Raw genomic sequence first — 18,657 nt, 5'->3', positions numbered from 1 at the left:
CTTACTGTATTTTGGTTTAGATTAGCCTTCTAATACTTTTGTACCTACTTTCAGATCAGTGGGTTGATACTGCACATATGATTCTCCACGGACACAGATCAATTGTAAATCAAGTACGTTTTCATCCCACAAACTGTATAATAGCTTCTTCGGGTGTTGAGAAACTAATAAAGGTAAGAATCTACAATGTCAGGTTAAACTGGTTAGGAATTCTTGTAGTGGTAGGAGAAACTGATTCATAATAAGTGAAATCAGATTAAAGGTAACTGTGTTCTATTCTTATTGCTTGAAATTAATAAAATGGCTTTCACACTCTGGTTGGCATTTTGTGGCACAACAGGGAGTCAGTTAGATTTATACTATTTTTAAGCTACATTAAGTTAACTGTTTGTTTATCTTTATCACTAAACCTGGATAGGTAATTTTAAATCATTTAATGATATTTGTTCAATTGGTGTAACATCCTTACATTTATGTTAAAAGACATCTTTCTGTGTGCAAAAAGGGCATGCTGTACCACTATTCGGGTGTATAGATCATCATGAGTTGCATGTGATACAGAGTAAAAACAAACAAATGTGTACATAATGATGCCTATAACATAAGAACGTGTTGTACAAATTACAGCAGAAATATAAGGTTCCTTATATATTATGTATATGTGTATCAAATGATGTGTGTGTCAAGAATAAAATCTTTATGAGGTTAAAATTGATGTGGATATAGAAAATGTAGAACACCATGGACATGTAAAATCTCGATTATAACAATGTCAGTGTGATCAGTCGGGTCCATATCTGTCATACCTCTTTGGTTCATAGGTTGTCATATGTACATATTATAACTGTCAGATGCTAAACAGTCCCATTTCATGGTCAGTCATGTTGAACATTGGTACGGGATGAAAACATGGAATTGACGATCAGGGAAGAGGGTCTTACGTTACAGATGCTTTTCGAAATCTGCCTCTGTGAAATCATATCTAAATAAAACTGTGGCATACGTATCTTGTATATAGTGAATATTGCATTTAAAGAGATGTTGTATAAAGGTAGAATGAGAAAATTGCTGTTAACTGTTCTGAACAACTTACTGGATGTAATGTAATAAAATTTGTGTCTACTATACACTGAGATTATAAAGTTGGACCTGGATCTAAGGATGCTCTAACATATCTTGTCTAAGTTTAGTTAACGTTACATGCAGGGAAACGGAGAAAATGCTAATCTGAACTTATTTGGTTAAAACATTGTTAATATTTGGTATATACATCTTATTTCTTATCTTTGTCTCTTTGTTAAGGACTTTATCTAGGTATTTTGTCATAAGAGTGTGTATATCTATTTCTTCTAGGATATTAAATAACCTACCTTTGTCTTTCTTGCAAAGAGTGGTGATGGTTTTTTAATGGTGGTGTTAATGGAATTCTTGCACTCTCTTAAATCAGCACAAAATGATGAGGGATTGGATTCAGTTGGACTAACCTTGTTTCAAAGTTCCTTCCAGTTTATCCAACATAAAACTTATAATAGTCACAACTTATTATTTTATATACACTGGACATGTTACATGTGTGACTCTTATGTACATTGCGTATAAATGGGTGTTCTACAGTGGTCCTGAAGCCAATACACAGCCCAGTCTTTCAAAACAAATGACTTACATGCATTGTGACCCTAATACGGGAAAACAATAACCATTTGTTTTTGTTCATTCCTTTCTAATGTGACCTTATCTGTATTTCTATAAAGCACAGTCAAAAGAAAGTGGTACAAACTTACTATTGGGTAATTTCATCTCAAATCATACAGGTCAAGAATGGAAGTGTCACATTACAATTTCAGAGTTTGCTGAATGCATTTTAAGTTTCACATGATACCTCTCCAAAACTACAATATTTTGATTTTCTGATGATTTATTGTGGCCGGTGTGGCCGAGCGATTCTAGGCACAGTGTGGAACCGCGCGACCACTACAGTTGCAGATTCGAATCCTGCCTCGGGCATGGATGTGAGTGATGTCCTTAGGTTAGTTAGGTTTAAGTAGTTCGAAGTTTTAGGGGACTGATGACCTCAGATGTTAAGTCCCATAGTGCTCAGAGTCATTTGAACCATTTTTTATGAGTTATTTACACACTACAGACCTCTCTACATGGGAGTATTAGTGAAAATGTAGCAACAAAAGGGAAAATTGAAAAATTGTAATAAAGAAACCAAAAGTGATAGAGATCTGAATTTATTTTCAATAAACTTTGTTCACAATACTGTGATACATGATTAATACATACACACTGTCTGGCCCTTTGCCAATTCTCATGGAAGCTCTGAGGGGTAATGGCTGTTGGTAAGAGGTCATTTATACTCCACACTATGTTTACCATAATTTCATAGTATTCTAAGAATTCCTTACAGATTGTGTACTGTGATTCTTGTATCTCATTATTTTAAGCATAGAAACTCTAACACTTTCTTTAATTTTCAATAGTTTCCTCCTTCATTATGCTCTGCAACAACTTGAGTACATTTCTCCTATAATATAACATTGGAATAAGTCTCAACATACATAGTATTCTATCTTTGGCTGGAACTTAAGTGTTGACTTTAATTCAGCTTTGTCAGCACTACTGATATCTAGCTTTTCATTTCATTTAGCACCTTGACTTTTGAAAAATTCTACTTCTACCAAAAAGAAAACAAATTAACTCCAACTTTACTGGATACACAATGCCACCGAACAAAAAATGAAAAAAAAATTAGTATATTTTCTAAACACAGCGTACCAAACCTTGTTGATCAGAACTCCGCATTGTGATGTGTGACTTTCATCATTGCAACTTGTTGAGGCCATGTGGACATAGACAGTTGTGCAACTGCTGTTGGTACCACTAGATGCTGTGTAGTTGCTGGGTGCCAGTTGAAAACAGTCATCATCCTTAATGCTAGTTGGCCACCAATCATCTGACTCATGGACTTAATATTCTTTTACAATGTATATTTTTTTGGTAACTATAACTGCTGTTTCTGGGCAATAAATTCCCTTCTAATAGCCAATTTTTAGTGTGTGTATTTAGCTGAGCACCTCTTCTACATGATCTGTTGGTTACTCAGTTGTCAATAACACACACACTACTTTTCGATATAGCTTTGCTCAAAATTCACAATTCTTCAAAATTAAATTCATTTATGAGCATTTTTATCATTATTTCATCAATTTAATTCTCTTCCAACAGAAATCTTCCTGAATCCTGCTACCAGGACACCAGAATGTAATATTCACCTCATATCGCTTAGTTTCTTGAAGTTTACTGCTCAGCTTGTCTTGTGTTCTTCTTCCAGCCTCTGCTGGAAGATAAATCTTTAGCACAGTAGCAATTTTCATAAATAAATATAGCTCTTCTCAGTTATATGTGTCATATATTTTTCAAGTGTAACACAATTATCTTCCCTCAACAAACAGTTGAGTCTACATGGCCAAATAGAGTGAACAAATTGTGTGACCCAACAATTTTGACAGCTGTGACACATTAGGCAGGTGCCACCCAAAAGTTATTCCTGTAAAAATGTTTTTTATCACAATCCTCCTGATTTAAAAAAATCAGTGATTCAAGATCTGTTTCAGACAATTTGTAATCGTTAAAACACTTGAAAATAAGGAAATTTTATTTGCACATTACAGTCGCACTACATAATAGTTTCCTAGATTGGTGACTTTGATCCATTGTAGCATTTGTTTACGTCACCAATAACTTACTTGCATATGTGTCTTTGAATGGCATCTCTTGCAATGGTTTTTAATCCTTGGGAAGCGAATAAAGTTGGTCAGTAAATGTAGGTATTGGTATTTTCAATAAAATTAATTTTATTTTGTTTTGGGGGGAGGGGGGAGAAACGGTCAGTGCAGAGGGAGGGAGGGAGGGAGGGAGGGAGTGAGTGAGTGAGTGAGTGAGTGAGTGTGTGTTCTCTAAAAAAGGTTAATATATTTAGTGAGGAGAAAACAAAAGAGAAGTTAATTAAAAACATGCAATGTGCTCTGAGGATCAAATGTGCATCCTCAAAATTTGTAGGCACATACTGTGATAACTTTCTCACAACAAAACAAATTTCATTCAAAATAATGATGCCTGTTACTTTAATTCACTCACCAAAGAATAATAAATATTTCAGAAGTCAAACATACTTGGGCTTGGGTGGTTTGTTGTGAGCTCCCACAAAACACACAAATTTCCCAGATTCTACAGAATGAGGCTAGATGGTTCCCACATTTTGGAGCAGCTAGTATCAGCTTCTCTGACAAAGTAGGACACAAATTGTGGCTTACTGTTTCTCCTTCCATGAAACTACTTATTTCAGTAAGGTAAGTTAGGGAAAGTTGTCAGTGACACTAAACATGCCACCATTAATAGCTTTTTTACACCACCTAGTATGGTAATTCATTCAGTGTGATACATATATAAATTATGGTTACAAATTAATAAAGCTAGGATAGTATTTCTACCATTTTTCAATTTTATAAAGTAGTATACAGTTCAGCTTGAAGAGTATTTAGCAGAAATGTTGCTGGTTTCGAAGGGAGATCAGTCACCATTGGTGTTGTAGCAGTGGGTGACGAATTCTGTGTTTGAAGGAATGGAAGCAGCCCATAATGACTAGGAAAATCTCAGCATGTTCTTCTTCTCTTTATTCAGCTGCTCATTCAGAAGTAATAGGAATGTAGCTTTTAGATCTTTCACCCATGTGTCACAAAGTCTCAAATTAAGGAGCATAGACAGAAGAAACAACCAGACAGCATCATCACCTGATGACTCCAACTGTCTTTTCATTTCAGTAAGTTTTTCATTTCCAGCCTCAGTTTGTATTGCAGTGTATGAAAAAAATAAATTGAGGCTGCTCTTCACTCCATGTAGCAGGCTACTGCAGGCAGCAACAGCTTTGCATGTGGCCAGCTTTGTCGTGGACAACCTCCAAAATATCTCATGTATTTTTTTCAGGAACAAAAAGAGGTATGGCTCTCCTTGCAATGTTGAAAACAATTTTGATAAGTTAGCTATATTTTGTATGCAGGAATGTGTGACCTAAAGTGCACCGAACCTAAACTGACCAGTGACTACGTCCTTCACTGAAAACTTTTCAAAATATGTCTGGTGGTTTACCTATAGGTGAAGCATCAAAATAATTTAGAATTTCATGAGAAACTGTTGAGCAGAGTACACATGCAAATCTAAAAACTGTTGTTTTTATTTTGTATGCGAGAAGTAAAAGCTTTACTGAGAAACTAAGTGGAGGGAACATGTGTAGCCTTGATTCAGTTAGATAAAACAATTTTTCTTGAGACACATCTTTATTTCTTATGACAAAGTTGTATACAGCAACCAGCACTTCCTGCTGCACTGGGTGATGTGTTAAAGATGCATGTTGGCATTGTATCATTGCCATCCTAAATCAGTTAAGTCACTTTTACTGCTTTTCTACATGTTCTGTCAATGCGGGTAACTTATGTGTCATAAGGAGAGTTGCACTGTGTATCGTATCGCATATCGCCTTAGTTAGAAATGCACCTAATGTAACCAACACTGATATCCCCACACACTCATTTTCTGAACCTAAACCACACTCACAAAATCAATGTTAAGGGGAGGTACCAGTGAAATTTCAACCCAGTCATAAAAAAATACAAAAGGCTGAAAATTTGTTTAATAACATATCTTGGCAAGCTGAATTCAGTGGCTAAATCCTATTTGCTAAACAAAATTTTTTACATCACTTCTGAATTTTAGATTTTTGAAAAAATAAATATTGTTTTCAAATCCATATGTGGAGTTGTTGGTTATCGCAGAATGTATTCACCAAAATGTTTTTAGCCAGAGATTTTTAAAATTGACAGATGAATAGCACTTTTCCATTTAGGCTATTTTGATTTTTTTCTGAAGAAATAATAAGTACAGTGATCTTTTTAACACTTATACACATACAAAAAGTGTAGATAAATTATAAAAATTCTGTTTTCTAAGACTATATGACAAGAATTTAGTGTAAAATAGAAGTACTGTGACATTATATTATGTTTATCCCAGTAAGTAGGAAAAATAAATAAAAGATGACTAGATACGTATGAAAATTTTATTCTTTATTTTCAGTTTATATATTACATCACACGCACACTGTATAGGTGTGAAGAATACCCAGAAACATCAAAATGACACCTGCCATAGCTTAGATCATCATGTTTAAGTATAGCTCTTTCTCTTTGATGTTTGGCAAAGTCAGTTTTCGACGAACTTCTTTGTATTTTGTAGAATTTTGCACTTCAGCTTGCTCAATATTATTTTGACCTTTTGTCCTGTTGTTCGTGCTGTGCGATATGCATATTTGAGTCCTAATTTTGTCATGATTTCTGAAATAACTCTGTGAGAGCCAAGATTCCATTCACAAACAGTCTTAGAAGCCGCTGCTTTTACTCTCTTTGCACCTATTCCATATAATGCTGTGTAAACCCTCATGAGCAGTTTGTGTTAAACATTGAGCAGATCTTGTTAGCAGTGATTCATCAGTCAAGCGAGTATAAAGAGGCAATATCTTACTTAAACAAAGTTGATTTATTTGTGTTTTTCTATTATAATCGTGAGATCCAGGCTCAGGTTCTTTTGCCAGTGCTAACTGATAAAAACACCATGACGATTTGCCTTTCAGGCATTGCAAATGTTGAAGAGATATATATATATATATATATATATATATATATATATATATATATATAAAGAAAGATGATGAGACTTACCAAACAAAAGCGCTGGCAGGTCGATAGACAAACAAACAAACACAAACATACACACAAAATTCTAGCTTTCGCAACCAACGGTTGCCTCGTCAGGAAAGAGGGAAGGAGAGGGAAAGACAAAAGGATTTGGGTTTTAAGGGAGAGGGTAAGGAGTCATTCCAATCCCGGGAGCGGAGCGGAAAGACTTACCTTAGGGGGAAAAAAGGACAGGTATACACTCGCGCACACACACACATATCCATCCGCATATACACAGACACAAGCAGACATTTGTAAACCTGAAAACAGCTTGTGCATCCCGTAACTACCCTCCCGACCTGGTACAGAAGCAAATAACCAGAGCCACTTCCTCATCTCCTCAAACCCGGAACCTTCCACAGAAGAACCCCAAAAGTGCCCCACTTGTGACAGGATACTTTCCGGGACTGGATCAGATTCTGAATGTGGCTCTCCAGCAGGGATACAACTTCCTCAAATCCTGCCCTGAAATGAGATCCATCCTTCATGAAATCCTCCCCACTCCACCAAGAGTGTCTTTCCGCCGTCCACCTAACCTTCGTAACCTCTTAGTTCATCCCTATGAAATCCCCCAACCACCTTCCCTACCCTCTGGCTCCTACCCCTGCAACCGCCCCCGGTGTAAAACCTGTCCCATGCACCCTCCCACCACCACCTATTCCAGTCCTGTAACCAGGAAGGTGTACACGATCAAAGGCAGAGCCACGTGTGAAAGCACCCACGTGATTTACCAACTGACCTGCCTACACTGTGAAGCGTTCTATGTGGGAATGACCAGCAACAAACTGTCCATTCTCATGAATGGACACAGGCAGACAGTGTTTGTTGGTAATGAGGATCACCCTGTGGCTAAACATGCCTTGGTGCACGGCCAGCACATCTTGGCGCAGTGTTACACCGTCCGGGTTATCTGGATACTCCCCACCAACACCAACCAGTCAGAACTCCGGAGATGGGAACTCGCCCTTCAGCATATCCTCTCTTCTCGCTATCCGCCAGGCCTCAATCTCCGCTAATTTCTAATTTCAATTTGCCGCCGCTCATACCTCACCTGTCTTTCAACATCATCTTTGCCTCTGTATTTCCGCCCCGACTGACATCTCTGCCCAAACTCTTTGCCTTTACAAATGTCTGCTTGTGTCTGTGTATATGCGGATGGATATGTGTGTGTGTGTGTGTGCGAGTGTATATATATATATATATATAATAGAGGGAAACATTCCACGTGGGAAAAATATATCTAAAAACAAAGATGATGAGACTTACCAAACAAAAGGGCTGGCAGGTCGATAGACATACAAACAAACACAAACATACACACAAAATTCAAGCTTTCGCAACAAACGGTTGCTTCGTCAGGAAAGAGGGAAGGAGAGGGAAAGACGAAAGGATGTGGGTTTTAAGGGAGAGGGTAAGGAGTCATTCCAATCCCAGGAGCGGAAAGACTTACCTTAGGGGGAAAAAAGGACAGGTATACACGTACACATACACGTATATATGCGGATGGATATGCGTGTGTGTGTGCGCGAGTGTATACCTGTCCTTTTTTCCCCCTAAGGTAAGTCTTTCCGCTCCCGGGATTGGAATGACTCCTTACCCTCTCCCTTAAAACCCACATCCTTTCGTCTTTCCGTCTCCTTCCCTCTTTCCTGACGAAGCAACCGTTTGTTGCAAAAGCTTGAATTTTGTGTGTATGTTTGTGTTTCTTTGTGTGTCTATCGACCTGCCAGCACTTTTGTTTGGTAAGTCTCATCATCTATATATATATTTTTCTTTTCTTTTTTTCAGTAGAAGCACAATGATATGTTGTTGTGGTCTTCAGTCCTGAGACTGGTTTGATGCAGCTCTCCATGCTACTCTATCCTGTCCAAGCTTCTTCATCTCCCAGTACCTACTGCAACCTACATCCTTCTGAATCTGCTTAGTGTATTCATCTCTTGGTCTCCCCCTACGATTTTTACCCTCCACGCTGCCCTCCAATATTAAATTGGTGATCCCTTGGTGCCTCAGAACATGTCCTACCAACCGATCCCTTCTTCTGGTCAAGTTGTGCCACAAACTTCTCTTCTCCCCAATCCTATTCAATACTTCCTCATTAGTTATGTGATCTACCCATCTAATCTTCAGCATTCTTCTGTAACACCACATTTCGAAAGCTTCTATTCTCTTCTTGTCCAAACTATTTACCGTCCATGTTTCACTTCCATACATGGGTACACTCCATACAAATACTTTCAGAAATGACTTCCTGACACTTAAATCTATACTCGATGTTAACAAATTTCTCTTCTTCAGAAACGCTTTCTTTGCCATTGCCAGTCTACATTTTATATCCTCTCTACTTCGACCATCATCAGTTATTTTGCTCCCCAAATAGCAAAACTTCTTTACTACTTTAAGTGTCTCATTTCCTAATCCTAATTCCTAATTCCTTCAGCATCACCCGACTTAATTCGACTACATTCCATTATCCTTGTTTTGCTTTTGTTGATGTTCATCTTATATCCTCCTTTCAAGACACTGTCCATTCCGTTCAACTGCTCTTCCAGGTCCTTTGCTGTCTCTGACAGAATTACAATGTCATCGGCAAACCTCAAGGTTTTTATTTCTTCTCCATGGATTTTAATACCTACTCCGAATTTTTCTTTTGTTTCCTTTACTGCTTGCTCAATATACAGATTGAATAACATCGGGGAGAGGCTACAACCCTGTCTCACTCCCTACCCAACCACTGCTTCCCTTTCATGTCCCTCGACTCTTATAACTGCCATCTGGTTTCTGTACAAATTGTAAATATCCTTTCGCTCCCTGTATTTTACCCCTGCCACCTTTAGAATTTGAAAGAGAGTATTCCAGTCAACATTGTCAAAAGCTTTCTCTAAGTCTACAAATGCTAGAAACGTAGGTTTGCCTTTCCTTAATCTTTCTTCTAAGATAAGTCGTAAGGTCAGTATTGCCTCACGTGTTCCAGTATTTCTACGGAATCCAAACTGATCTTCCCCGAGGTCGGCTTCTACTAGTTTTTCCATTCATCTGTAAAGAATTCGTGTTAGTATTTTGCAGCTGTGGCTTATTAAACTGATTGTTCAGTAATTTTCACATCTGTCAACACCTGCTTTCTTTGGGATTGGAATTATTATATTCTTCTTGAAGTCTGAGGGTATTTCGCCTGTTTCATACATCTTGCTCACCAGATGGTAGAGTTTTGTCAGGACTGGCTCTCCCAAGGCCGTCAGTAGTTCCAATGGAATGTTGTCGACTCCAGGGGCCTTGTTTCGACTCAGGTCTTTCAGTGCTCTGTCAAACTCTTCACGCAGTATCGTATCTCCCATTTCATCTTCATCTACATCCTCTTCCATTTCCATAATATTGTCCTCGAGTACATCGCCCTTGTATAGACCCTCTATATACTCCTTCCACCTTTCTGCTTTCCCTTCTTTGCTTAGAACTGGGTTTCCATCTGAGCTCTTGATGTTCATACAAGTGGTTCTCTTATCTCCAAAGGTCTCTTTAATTTTCCTGTAGGCAGTATCTATCTTACCCCTAGTGATATGCGCCTCTACATCCTTACATTTGTACTCTAGCCATGCCTGCTTAGCCATTTTGCACTTCCTGTTGATCTCATTTTTGAGACGTTTGTATTCCTTTTTGCCTGCTTCATTAACTGTATTTTTATATTTTCTCCTTTCATCAATTAAATTCAATATATCTTCTGTTACCCAAGGATTTCTGAGAGCCCTGGTCTTTTTACCTACTTGATCCTCTGCTGCCTTCACTAGTTCATCCCTCAAAGCTACCCATTCTTCTTCTACTGTATTTCTTTCCCCCATTCCTGTCAATTGTTCCCTTATGCTCTCCCTAAAACTCTGTACAACCTCTGGTTCTTTCAGTTTATCCAGGTCCCATCTCCTTAAATTCCCACCTTTTTGCAGTTTCTTCAGTTTTAATCTACAGGTCATAACCAATAGATTGTGGTCAGAGTCCACATCTGCCCCTGGAAATGTCTTACAATTTAAAACCTGGTTCCTAAATCTCTGTCTTACCATTATATAATCTATCTGATACCTTTTAGTACCTCCAGGGTTCTTCCATGTATACAACCTTCTATCATGATTCTTAAACCAAGTGTTAGCTATAATTAAGTTGTGCTCTGTGCAAAATTCTACCAGGCGGCTTCCTCTTTCATTTCTTCCCCCCAATCCATATTCACCTACTACGTTTCCTTCTCTCCCTTTTCTTACACTCGAATTCCAGTCACCCATGACTATTAAATTTTCGTCTCCCTTCACTATCTGAATAATTTATTTTATATCATCATACATTTCTTCAATTTCTTCGTCATCTGCAGAGCTAGTTGGCATATAAACTTGTACTACTGTAGTAGGCGTGGGCTGCGTGTCTATCTTGGCCACAATAATGCGTTCACTATGCTGTTTGTAGTAGCTTACCAGCATTCCTATTTTCCTATTCATTATTAAACCTACTCCTGCATTACCCCTATTTGACTTTGTGTTTATAACCCTGTAGTCACCTGACCAGAAGTCTTGTTCCTCCTGCCACCGAACTTCGCTAATTCCCACTATATCTAACTTTAACCTATCCATTTCCCTTTTTAAATTTTCTAACCTACCTGCCCGATTAAGGGATCTGACATTCCACACTCTGATCCGAAGGACGCCAGTTTTCTTTCTTCTGATAACGACATCCTCTCGAGTAGTCCCCGCCCGGAGATCCGAATGGGGGACTATTTTACCTCCGGAATATTTTACCCAAGAGGACGCCATCATCATTTAATCATACAGTAAAGCTGCATTCCCTCGGGAAAAATTACGGCCGTAGTTTCCCCTTGCTTTCAGCCGTTCGCAGTACCAGCACAGCAATGCCGTTTTGATTATTGTTACAAGGCCAGATCAGTCAATCATCCAGACTGTTGCCCTTGCAACTACTGAAAAGGCTGCTGCCCCTCTTCAGGAACCACACGTTTGTCTGGCCTCTCAACAGATATCCCTCCGTTGTGGTTGTACCTACGGTACGGCCATCTGTATCGCTGAGGCACGCAAGCCTCCCCACCAACGGCAAGGTCCGTGGTTCATGGGGGGCACAATGATATATTGACCCAAAAGTATGGTATTAATTTACGTAAGATTTTCTTGTACTGTACGAAAAAGTATTAAAACAGGAGTTACTTGTTTCAAGTTTTTGTCACACTTTTTAGGAGAAGTATCTTACGAAATGTTAAAATTTATATGAGTAATGTTGACAATAATGGTAAAAATGAAATTGATAACTGGCTTTTAACCTCATTTGAAATTCTTTTATGAAATGTGTAACCACTTATCATTTCTCAGTCATGAATGTCAGCACTGTGTTTAGTGTATATTTTTATTGTATAGGACATTTGATACAATTGTTTATCAACACTAGTTTCTTGTATTTATCATCTATCATCAAAATATTTGAGGACACTGTAAAAATATTTGTTAAGGTAGTGAATATTATTTGAATTTACCCGTGTTATGGCAGTTACAAGTTTCAGTAAATAAAATGCAGTTCTGCTACAATTACACACTGTGCTTTCTTTCTGTTTGCTTCAGTTCTGGAGCCCATATCCTTTGCCAGATTCTGTAGGAAGTCTTGTTGAAGGCTGTCAGGCAGGAGGCAAACAACGAAAAGTTTTTACTCATGAAGAGTATATCAATTTGGTTTTGAGGACTGGGCAGGTGAGTACAATAGTCTGTCATTGTGTCTGGGAAATTTTCTTATAAAAATGATATGCACAGCTACACATTTTAAATCTTGCACTTCAATCTTCTTCTAATAGTTAAGCACAACATGAGTGGAAGCTCCAAATATATCATATTGGGAAGGAATGGGAGGCCATTGCATTGTCTAGAGTGTAATACCTCATTCGTGGCATATTAGTGTGTCCCATATTGAATGACCTCAGGGCAAGCTGGTGTCTGGGCTGTTGGCCTGACTGCAGGAAGAGTGCAGCCTTTCTTTGCTGTGGCACTAGAAAGGGGATAGTGGTGAGCCAATTGCTCCAGTGCCTTTTACCTCCAGGAAAAAGCCCTGTTATTCATTTGTTAGCAGGGTGGGTGGACCTGGGGCCATTGTGAAGGGACTGGAACTAGAAAAAATCCCCTGTCCAGGACTCAATCTGGAACGTACAGGGCTGCAGTCTAGTGTTCTAATGGCTAAACCAATGGCCATTGTCGATTGGATGTTAAACCGTAATCTTCCTTGCTGCTTCTCGGTGAGGCAGCGCATTATGGAGAACCATCGCTATGGTTACAGAACTCCATAGCCATTTACTGCACAAATTTTGATCCTGATCACTCATAAATGAGTCATAATATTGCGCACAAGATGCGTGGTGCAGGTATTGTGCTGATTCATGACAGTGTTCCGTCACACATGACTCAGCACAGAGCATATTTCTGTTTGTGTTGTGCTGGGAGATATTTGGTAACCGATGCTAAAGTCCTGACTTATTTATCCCATTTTTCTTTTTGCTTCCATCTAAAGAAATTTCTTCGTTAACATTTTTCCACTGACAAAAAGTTGCCAAGGGCTCTCATTGACCACTGTCTCCAATCAAAGGCAGTCAATTTTTATGAAACTGAAATACATAATTTGATCTCATGGTATGACAACTCTGAATTCCAGTTTTGAATATGTTGGAAAGTAACTAACTGATCAATTGCTGTTTGTGCTCCAGTAAATGTTTATTTGCAGCTATGTTTGCTTTCTGTATGTGGTCTTTGCTAAACTTACTTTATGGGTGACTGTATCATATAATTTTTATCTGACTTAACAACAGCTGTGTAATATCACACACGTCACACAGAAATGAAATGGAAACAAAACTACAATTAGAATGCAACTCTGTTATAAATGCCATTTCCAAATATGGTATGACTTGGCACACACTTGATATCTTCGCTGACCTCTGGAGATTTGGCACTGCTGAGAGTGGATATCAGATGAATTATCATGGAGAATGTTCTTAAGTTAATCAAAGAGCCCCAAGTACTCAGAGATTAGAGCCCACACAGAGGCATACCGACAATCCTTCTTTCCACGAACAATACGAGACTGGAATAGAAGGGAGAACCAATAGAGGTACTCAAAGTACCCTCCGCCACACACCGTCAAGTGGCTTGTGCAGTATGGATGTAGATGTAGATCTCTGGAAACACAGCATTCTCTCCAGAACTGACTAGCTTACGAATTACCCATCCTCATAACTGTGAATGGTGCATTAGCGGCAATTGCTGTACTCTGAATGGGAGCAGCAGTCTTGGAGATTTTAACCAATTTCACTTCTGGAGCAGGAAGGTGGGTGGGAGTGTGTCCAGTTAAATATGGTAGACAAAATTTCTTGATTAACTATTCAAAAACTATTCTCTGGAAACCCCTTGAAAACATAATACAATGACTGGCAAAATGCAAAGGGCTACAGAATCAAAAGTGTCTATGTAATCAGTAAATTGGGCAAGCAGGCAACCCTGTTGTTTTTCATGCAAGCGAGAGTATCATTTAGTTCAAGTAAGGAATATGTAAAGATAGTAAGGCTTAATTTCAACTGGTAACGGAGATGCGAAGTTGCGGTAACAAAAAAATTCCCACAATTATAGCTTTCGGCCATCGAGGCCTTTGTCAGCAATCGACACACACACACACACACACACACACACACACAAATACTCACGTAAATGCAACTTGGGCACACATCTGCAGTCTCAGATAACTGAAACTACTAAAACCACAATTATCTGAGACTGCAGACGTGTGCGCAAGTTGCATTTGCGAGCGCGCGCGAGTGTGTGTGTGTGTGTGTGTGTGTGTGTGTGTGTGTGTGTGTTTTGCTGACAAAGGCCTTAATGGCCGAAAGCTATAATAGTGTGAATCTTTTTGTTGTGCCTATCACGACTCAGCATCTTCACTATATGGTGAGTAGCAACTTTCCTTCCTAATATTGTTATATTCCATCCTGGATTTTCCATTGTTTGATTTAATATCAACTGGGTTTGTTGTAGTGTACATTCCCCATTATAGACCGAGAATTAGGAAGATTTAAAAAAAAAATTACTTATTATTAATGTGATGTTTAAAAATTGCACCTAGGCTGATATTAATCAGGACTTGCTTTGTTAAAAAAGACTGCAGATAGGCTGATAGGAATCAAAACTATCTTGACTATCACAAAGCCAATGAATGAAGGCTTCAAGTCTACTGTAACAAAATTTGACTCCCAGGATTTTCCCAAAACATAAGAATATTTGGTCATTTATTAAGGCACAAGTGTCTGTTCAATTTTTGGTCACACAGGACCATATATAAGCTAGAGCAAACTGAGAGCTGAAGTAACTGCTTAGTCTTATGTTTCCAGTGACAGTTTGAATAGAATCCTTACGGGCATTAGACGACTTCGTTATCTAAAATTATATGACAGCTACAATACAGAAGCTGAAGTTTTGATCAACTTACAATTGTTTACGAAACTACGGGGGGGGGGGGGGGGGGGGTGTCTATTCAAGAATGTATCACTTGAAGAGACTATAAACATCTTCATGGAGTGAATACCACCAGATATTTGCATCAGTTTGTATCTTTTCTTGTGGAATTGACTCCGGTTCTTCTTGTCTAGGGGTCCGATTCGTGAAGCTGGAATTCTCACATATTAGGTCCTCATGGTTGAATTGATCTAAATAATTTTGAAAATTGTCATTGGAGAATTTTTGTTTTTACATTAATTTATTTTGTCACATTTTAGTATATCGCACAGTGTTTTGAAATTTTCACATTAACAAAGCAAAAATTACATTGTTTGCCCAAAATACAAAAATACGTTCAGTCACATTCGAGGTGTGCTTACTACTCTTCACTCTGCGATAAAAACAATATTACAAAGGGTTTACAGTTTTTCTTGACAAATGGATTTCTATTAATTTTGATTATTATTTCATAAATGAATCCAGAAATAAACATAATAAACAGTACTAGATTGCATTATTAATAATATAAATTTTAAGTGTGCCTAATAAAACAAAGATGATGTGACTTACCAAACGAAAGTGCTGGCAGGTTGATAGACACGCAAACATACACACAAGATTCAAGCTTTCGCAACCAACAGTTGCTTCGTCAGGAAAGAAGGAAGGAGAGGGAAAGATGAAAGGATATGGGTTTTAAGGGAGAGGGTAAGGAGTCATTCCAATCCCGGGAGTGGAAAGACTTACCTTAGGGGGAAAAAAGGACAGGTATACACTCGCACACAGACACATATCCATCCGCATATACACAGACGTCTGTGTATGTGCAGATGGATGTGTGTGTGTGTGTGTGTGTGTGTGTGTGTGTGTGTGTGTGTGTGTGTGCGCGCGCGCGTGCGAGTGTATACCTGTCCTATATATATATATATATATATATATATATATATATATATATATATATATATATATATATAGAAGGAAACATTCCATGAAGGAAAAATATACATAAAAACAAAGATGATGTGACTTACCAAATGAAAGTGCTGGCAGGTCGACAGACACACAAACGAACACAAACATACACACAAAATTCAAGCTTTCGCAACAAACTGTTGCCTCATCAGGAAAGAGGGAAGGAGAGGGAAAGACGAAAGGATGTGGGTTTTAAGGAGTCATTCCAGTCCCGGGAGCGGAAAGACTTACCTTAGGGGGGAAAAAGGACGGGTATACACTCGCACACACACACACACATATCCATCCACACATATACAGACACAAGCAGACATATTTAAAGACAAAGAGTTTGGGCAGAGATGTCAGTCGAGGCAGAAGTGCAGAGGCAAAGATGTTGTTGAATGACAGGTGAGGTATGAGTGGCGGCAACTTGAAATTAGCGGAGATTGAGGCCTGGTGGATAACGGGAAGAGAGGATATATTGAAGAGCAAGTTCCCATCTCCGGAGTTCGGATAGGTTGGTGTTAGTAGGAAGTATCCAGATAACCCGGACGGTGTAACACTGCGCCAAGATGTGCTGGTCGTGCACCAAGGCATGTTTAGCCACAGGGTGATCCTCATTACCAACAAACACTGTCTGCCTATGTCCATTCATGTGAATGGACAGTTTGTTGCTGGTCATTCCCACATAGAATGCATCACAGTGTAAGCAGGTCAGTTGGTAGATCACGTGGGTGCTTTCACACGTGGCTCTGCCTTTGATTGTGTACACCTTCCGGGTTACAGGACTGGAGTAGGTGGTGGTGGGAGGGTGCATGGGACAGGTTTTACACCGGGGGCGGTTACAAGGGTAGGAGCCAGAGGGTAGGGAAGGTGGTTTGGGGATTTCATAGGGATGAACTAAGAGGTTACGAAGGTTAGGTGGACGGCGGAAAGACACTCTTGGTGGAGTGGGGAGGATTTCATGAAGGATGGATCTCATTTCAGGGCAGGATTTGAGGATGTCGTATCCCTGCTGGAGAGCCACATTCAGAATCTGATCCAGTCCCGGAAAGTATCCTGTCACAAGTGGGGCACTTTTGTGGTTCTTCTGTGGGAGGTTCTGGGTTTGAGAGGATGAGGAAGTGGTTCTGGTTATTTGCTTCTGTACCAGGTCGGGAGGGTAGTTGCGGGATGCGAAAGCTGTTGTCAGGTTGTTGGTGTAACACTTCAGGGATTCCGGACTGGAGCAGATTCGTTTGCCACGAAGACCTAGGCTGTAGGGAAGGGACCGTTTGATGTGGAATGGGTGGCAGCTGTCGTAATGGAGGTACTGTTGCTTGTTGGTGGGTTTGATGTGGACGGACGTGTGAAGCTGGCCATTGGACAGGTGAAGGTCAACATCAAGGAAAGTGGCATGGGATTTGGAGTAGGACCAGGTGAATCTGATGGAACCAAAGGAGTTGAGGTTGGAGAGGAAATTCTGGAGTTCTTCTTCACTGTGAGTCCAGATCATGAAGATGTCATCAATAAATCTGTACCAAACTTTGGGTTGGCAGGCCTGGGTAACCAAGAAGGCTTCCTCTAAGCGACCCATGAATAGGTTGGCGTACGAGGGGGCCATCCTGGTACCCATGGCTGTTCCCTTTAATTGTTGGTATGTCTGGTTTTCAAAAGTGAAGAAGTTGTGGTTCAGGATGAAGCTGGCTAAGGTAATGAGGAAAGAGGTTTTAGGTAGGGTGGCAGGTGATCGGCGTGAAAGGAAGTGCTCCATCGCAGCGAGGCCCTGGACGTGCGGGATATTTGTGTATAAGGAAGTGGCCTATATATATATATATATATATATATATATATATATATATATATATATATATATATATATATATATATATATATAGAACTAGTATTTATCAATTATAACATTCAAAATAATAATCCCCATTCACAAATTTTTGCTTGAAAATAAAATATTGTGTATAAAATTATATGAAATTTTCGAAAAAAAAAAGCTGGCTTGTCAAAATACAAAAAATATTACTGGTTTTGACAACTGCTGTTGAGAAAAAGTAATGCTGGTGGAGGATGTCATGTTACAATATCCCCCTCACATAATATAGAACAATGTGTTTACAATATTTTGTGACCTCCTGTAAGGTTTGCCAAATGGAATACAAAATGATGCCAAAAGATAGAATACAGATGTATAGAAGTATCTGATACATAACATATTACAGAAAATAGGAGGAAAATAATCTAATGTACAGCTCATAATCTGTATGTATATGAGGACAGGGCATACAGATTTTCAGATCTGTGGAACATACTGTCACAAGATAGATGATACAAAGTCAAAACTACAATTTACAACACTGAACTATAGAAATAAGTGCAGAGACAATGTAAATTATTAGAACTACAAATTGCAAGTTGAAATT

General features: G+C 38.9%; 1 protein-coding gene across 2 annotated transcripts in view; it reads left to right on the top strand.

Annotated features, from left to right (window-relative positions):
- LOC126187876 (DDB1- and CUL4-associated factor 5) overlaps nucleotides 1–18,657 on the top strand; it is a 101,913-nt gene that overhangs the window by 38,956 nt on the left and 44,300 nt on the right. For both annotated transcript variants that reach the window (XM_049929208.1, XM_049929209.1), the window contains exons 7-8: nucleotides 55–173; nucleotides 12,386–12,511. In XM_049929208.1, the coding sequence (XP_049785165.1) occupies nucleotides 55–173; nucleotides 12,386–12,511 (245 nt within the window). The remainder of the gene's footprint in view (nucleotides 1–54; nucleotides 174–12,385; nucleotides 12,512–18,657) is intronic.

Source organism: Schistocerca cancellata, chromosome 5, assembly GCF_023864275.1.
Source record: "Schistocerca cancellata isolate TAMUIC-IGC-003103 chromosome 5, iqSchCanc2.1, whole genome shotgun sequence".
NCBI classification, from domain to species: domain Eukaryota; kingdom Metazoa; phylum Arthropoda; class Insecta; order Orthoptera; family Acrididae; genus Schistocerca; species Schistocerca cancellata.
This window is presented reverse-complemented; position numbering and strand designations above follow the sequence as displayed.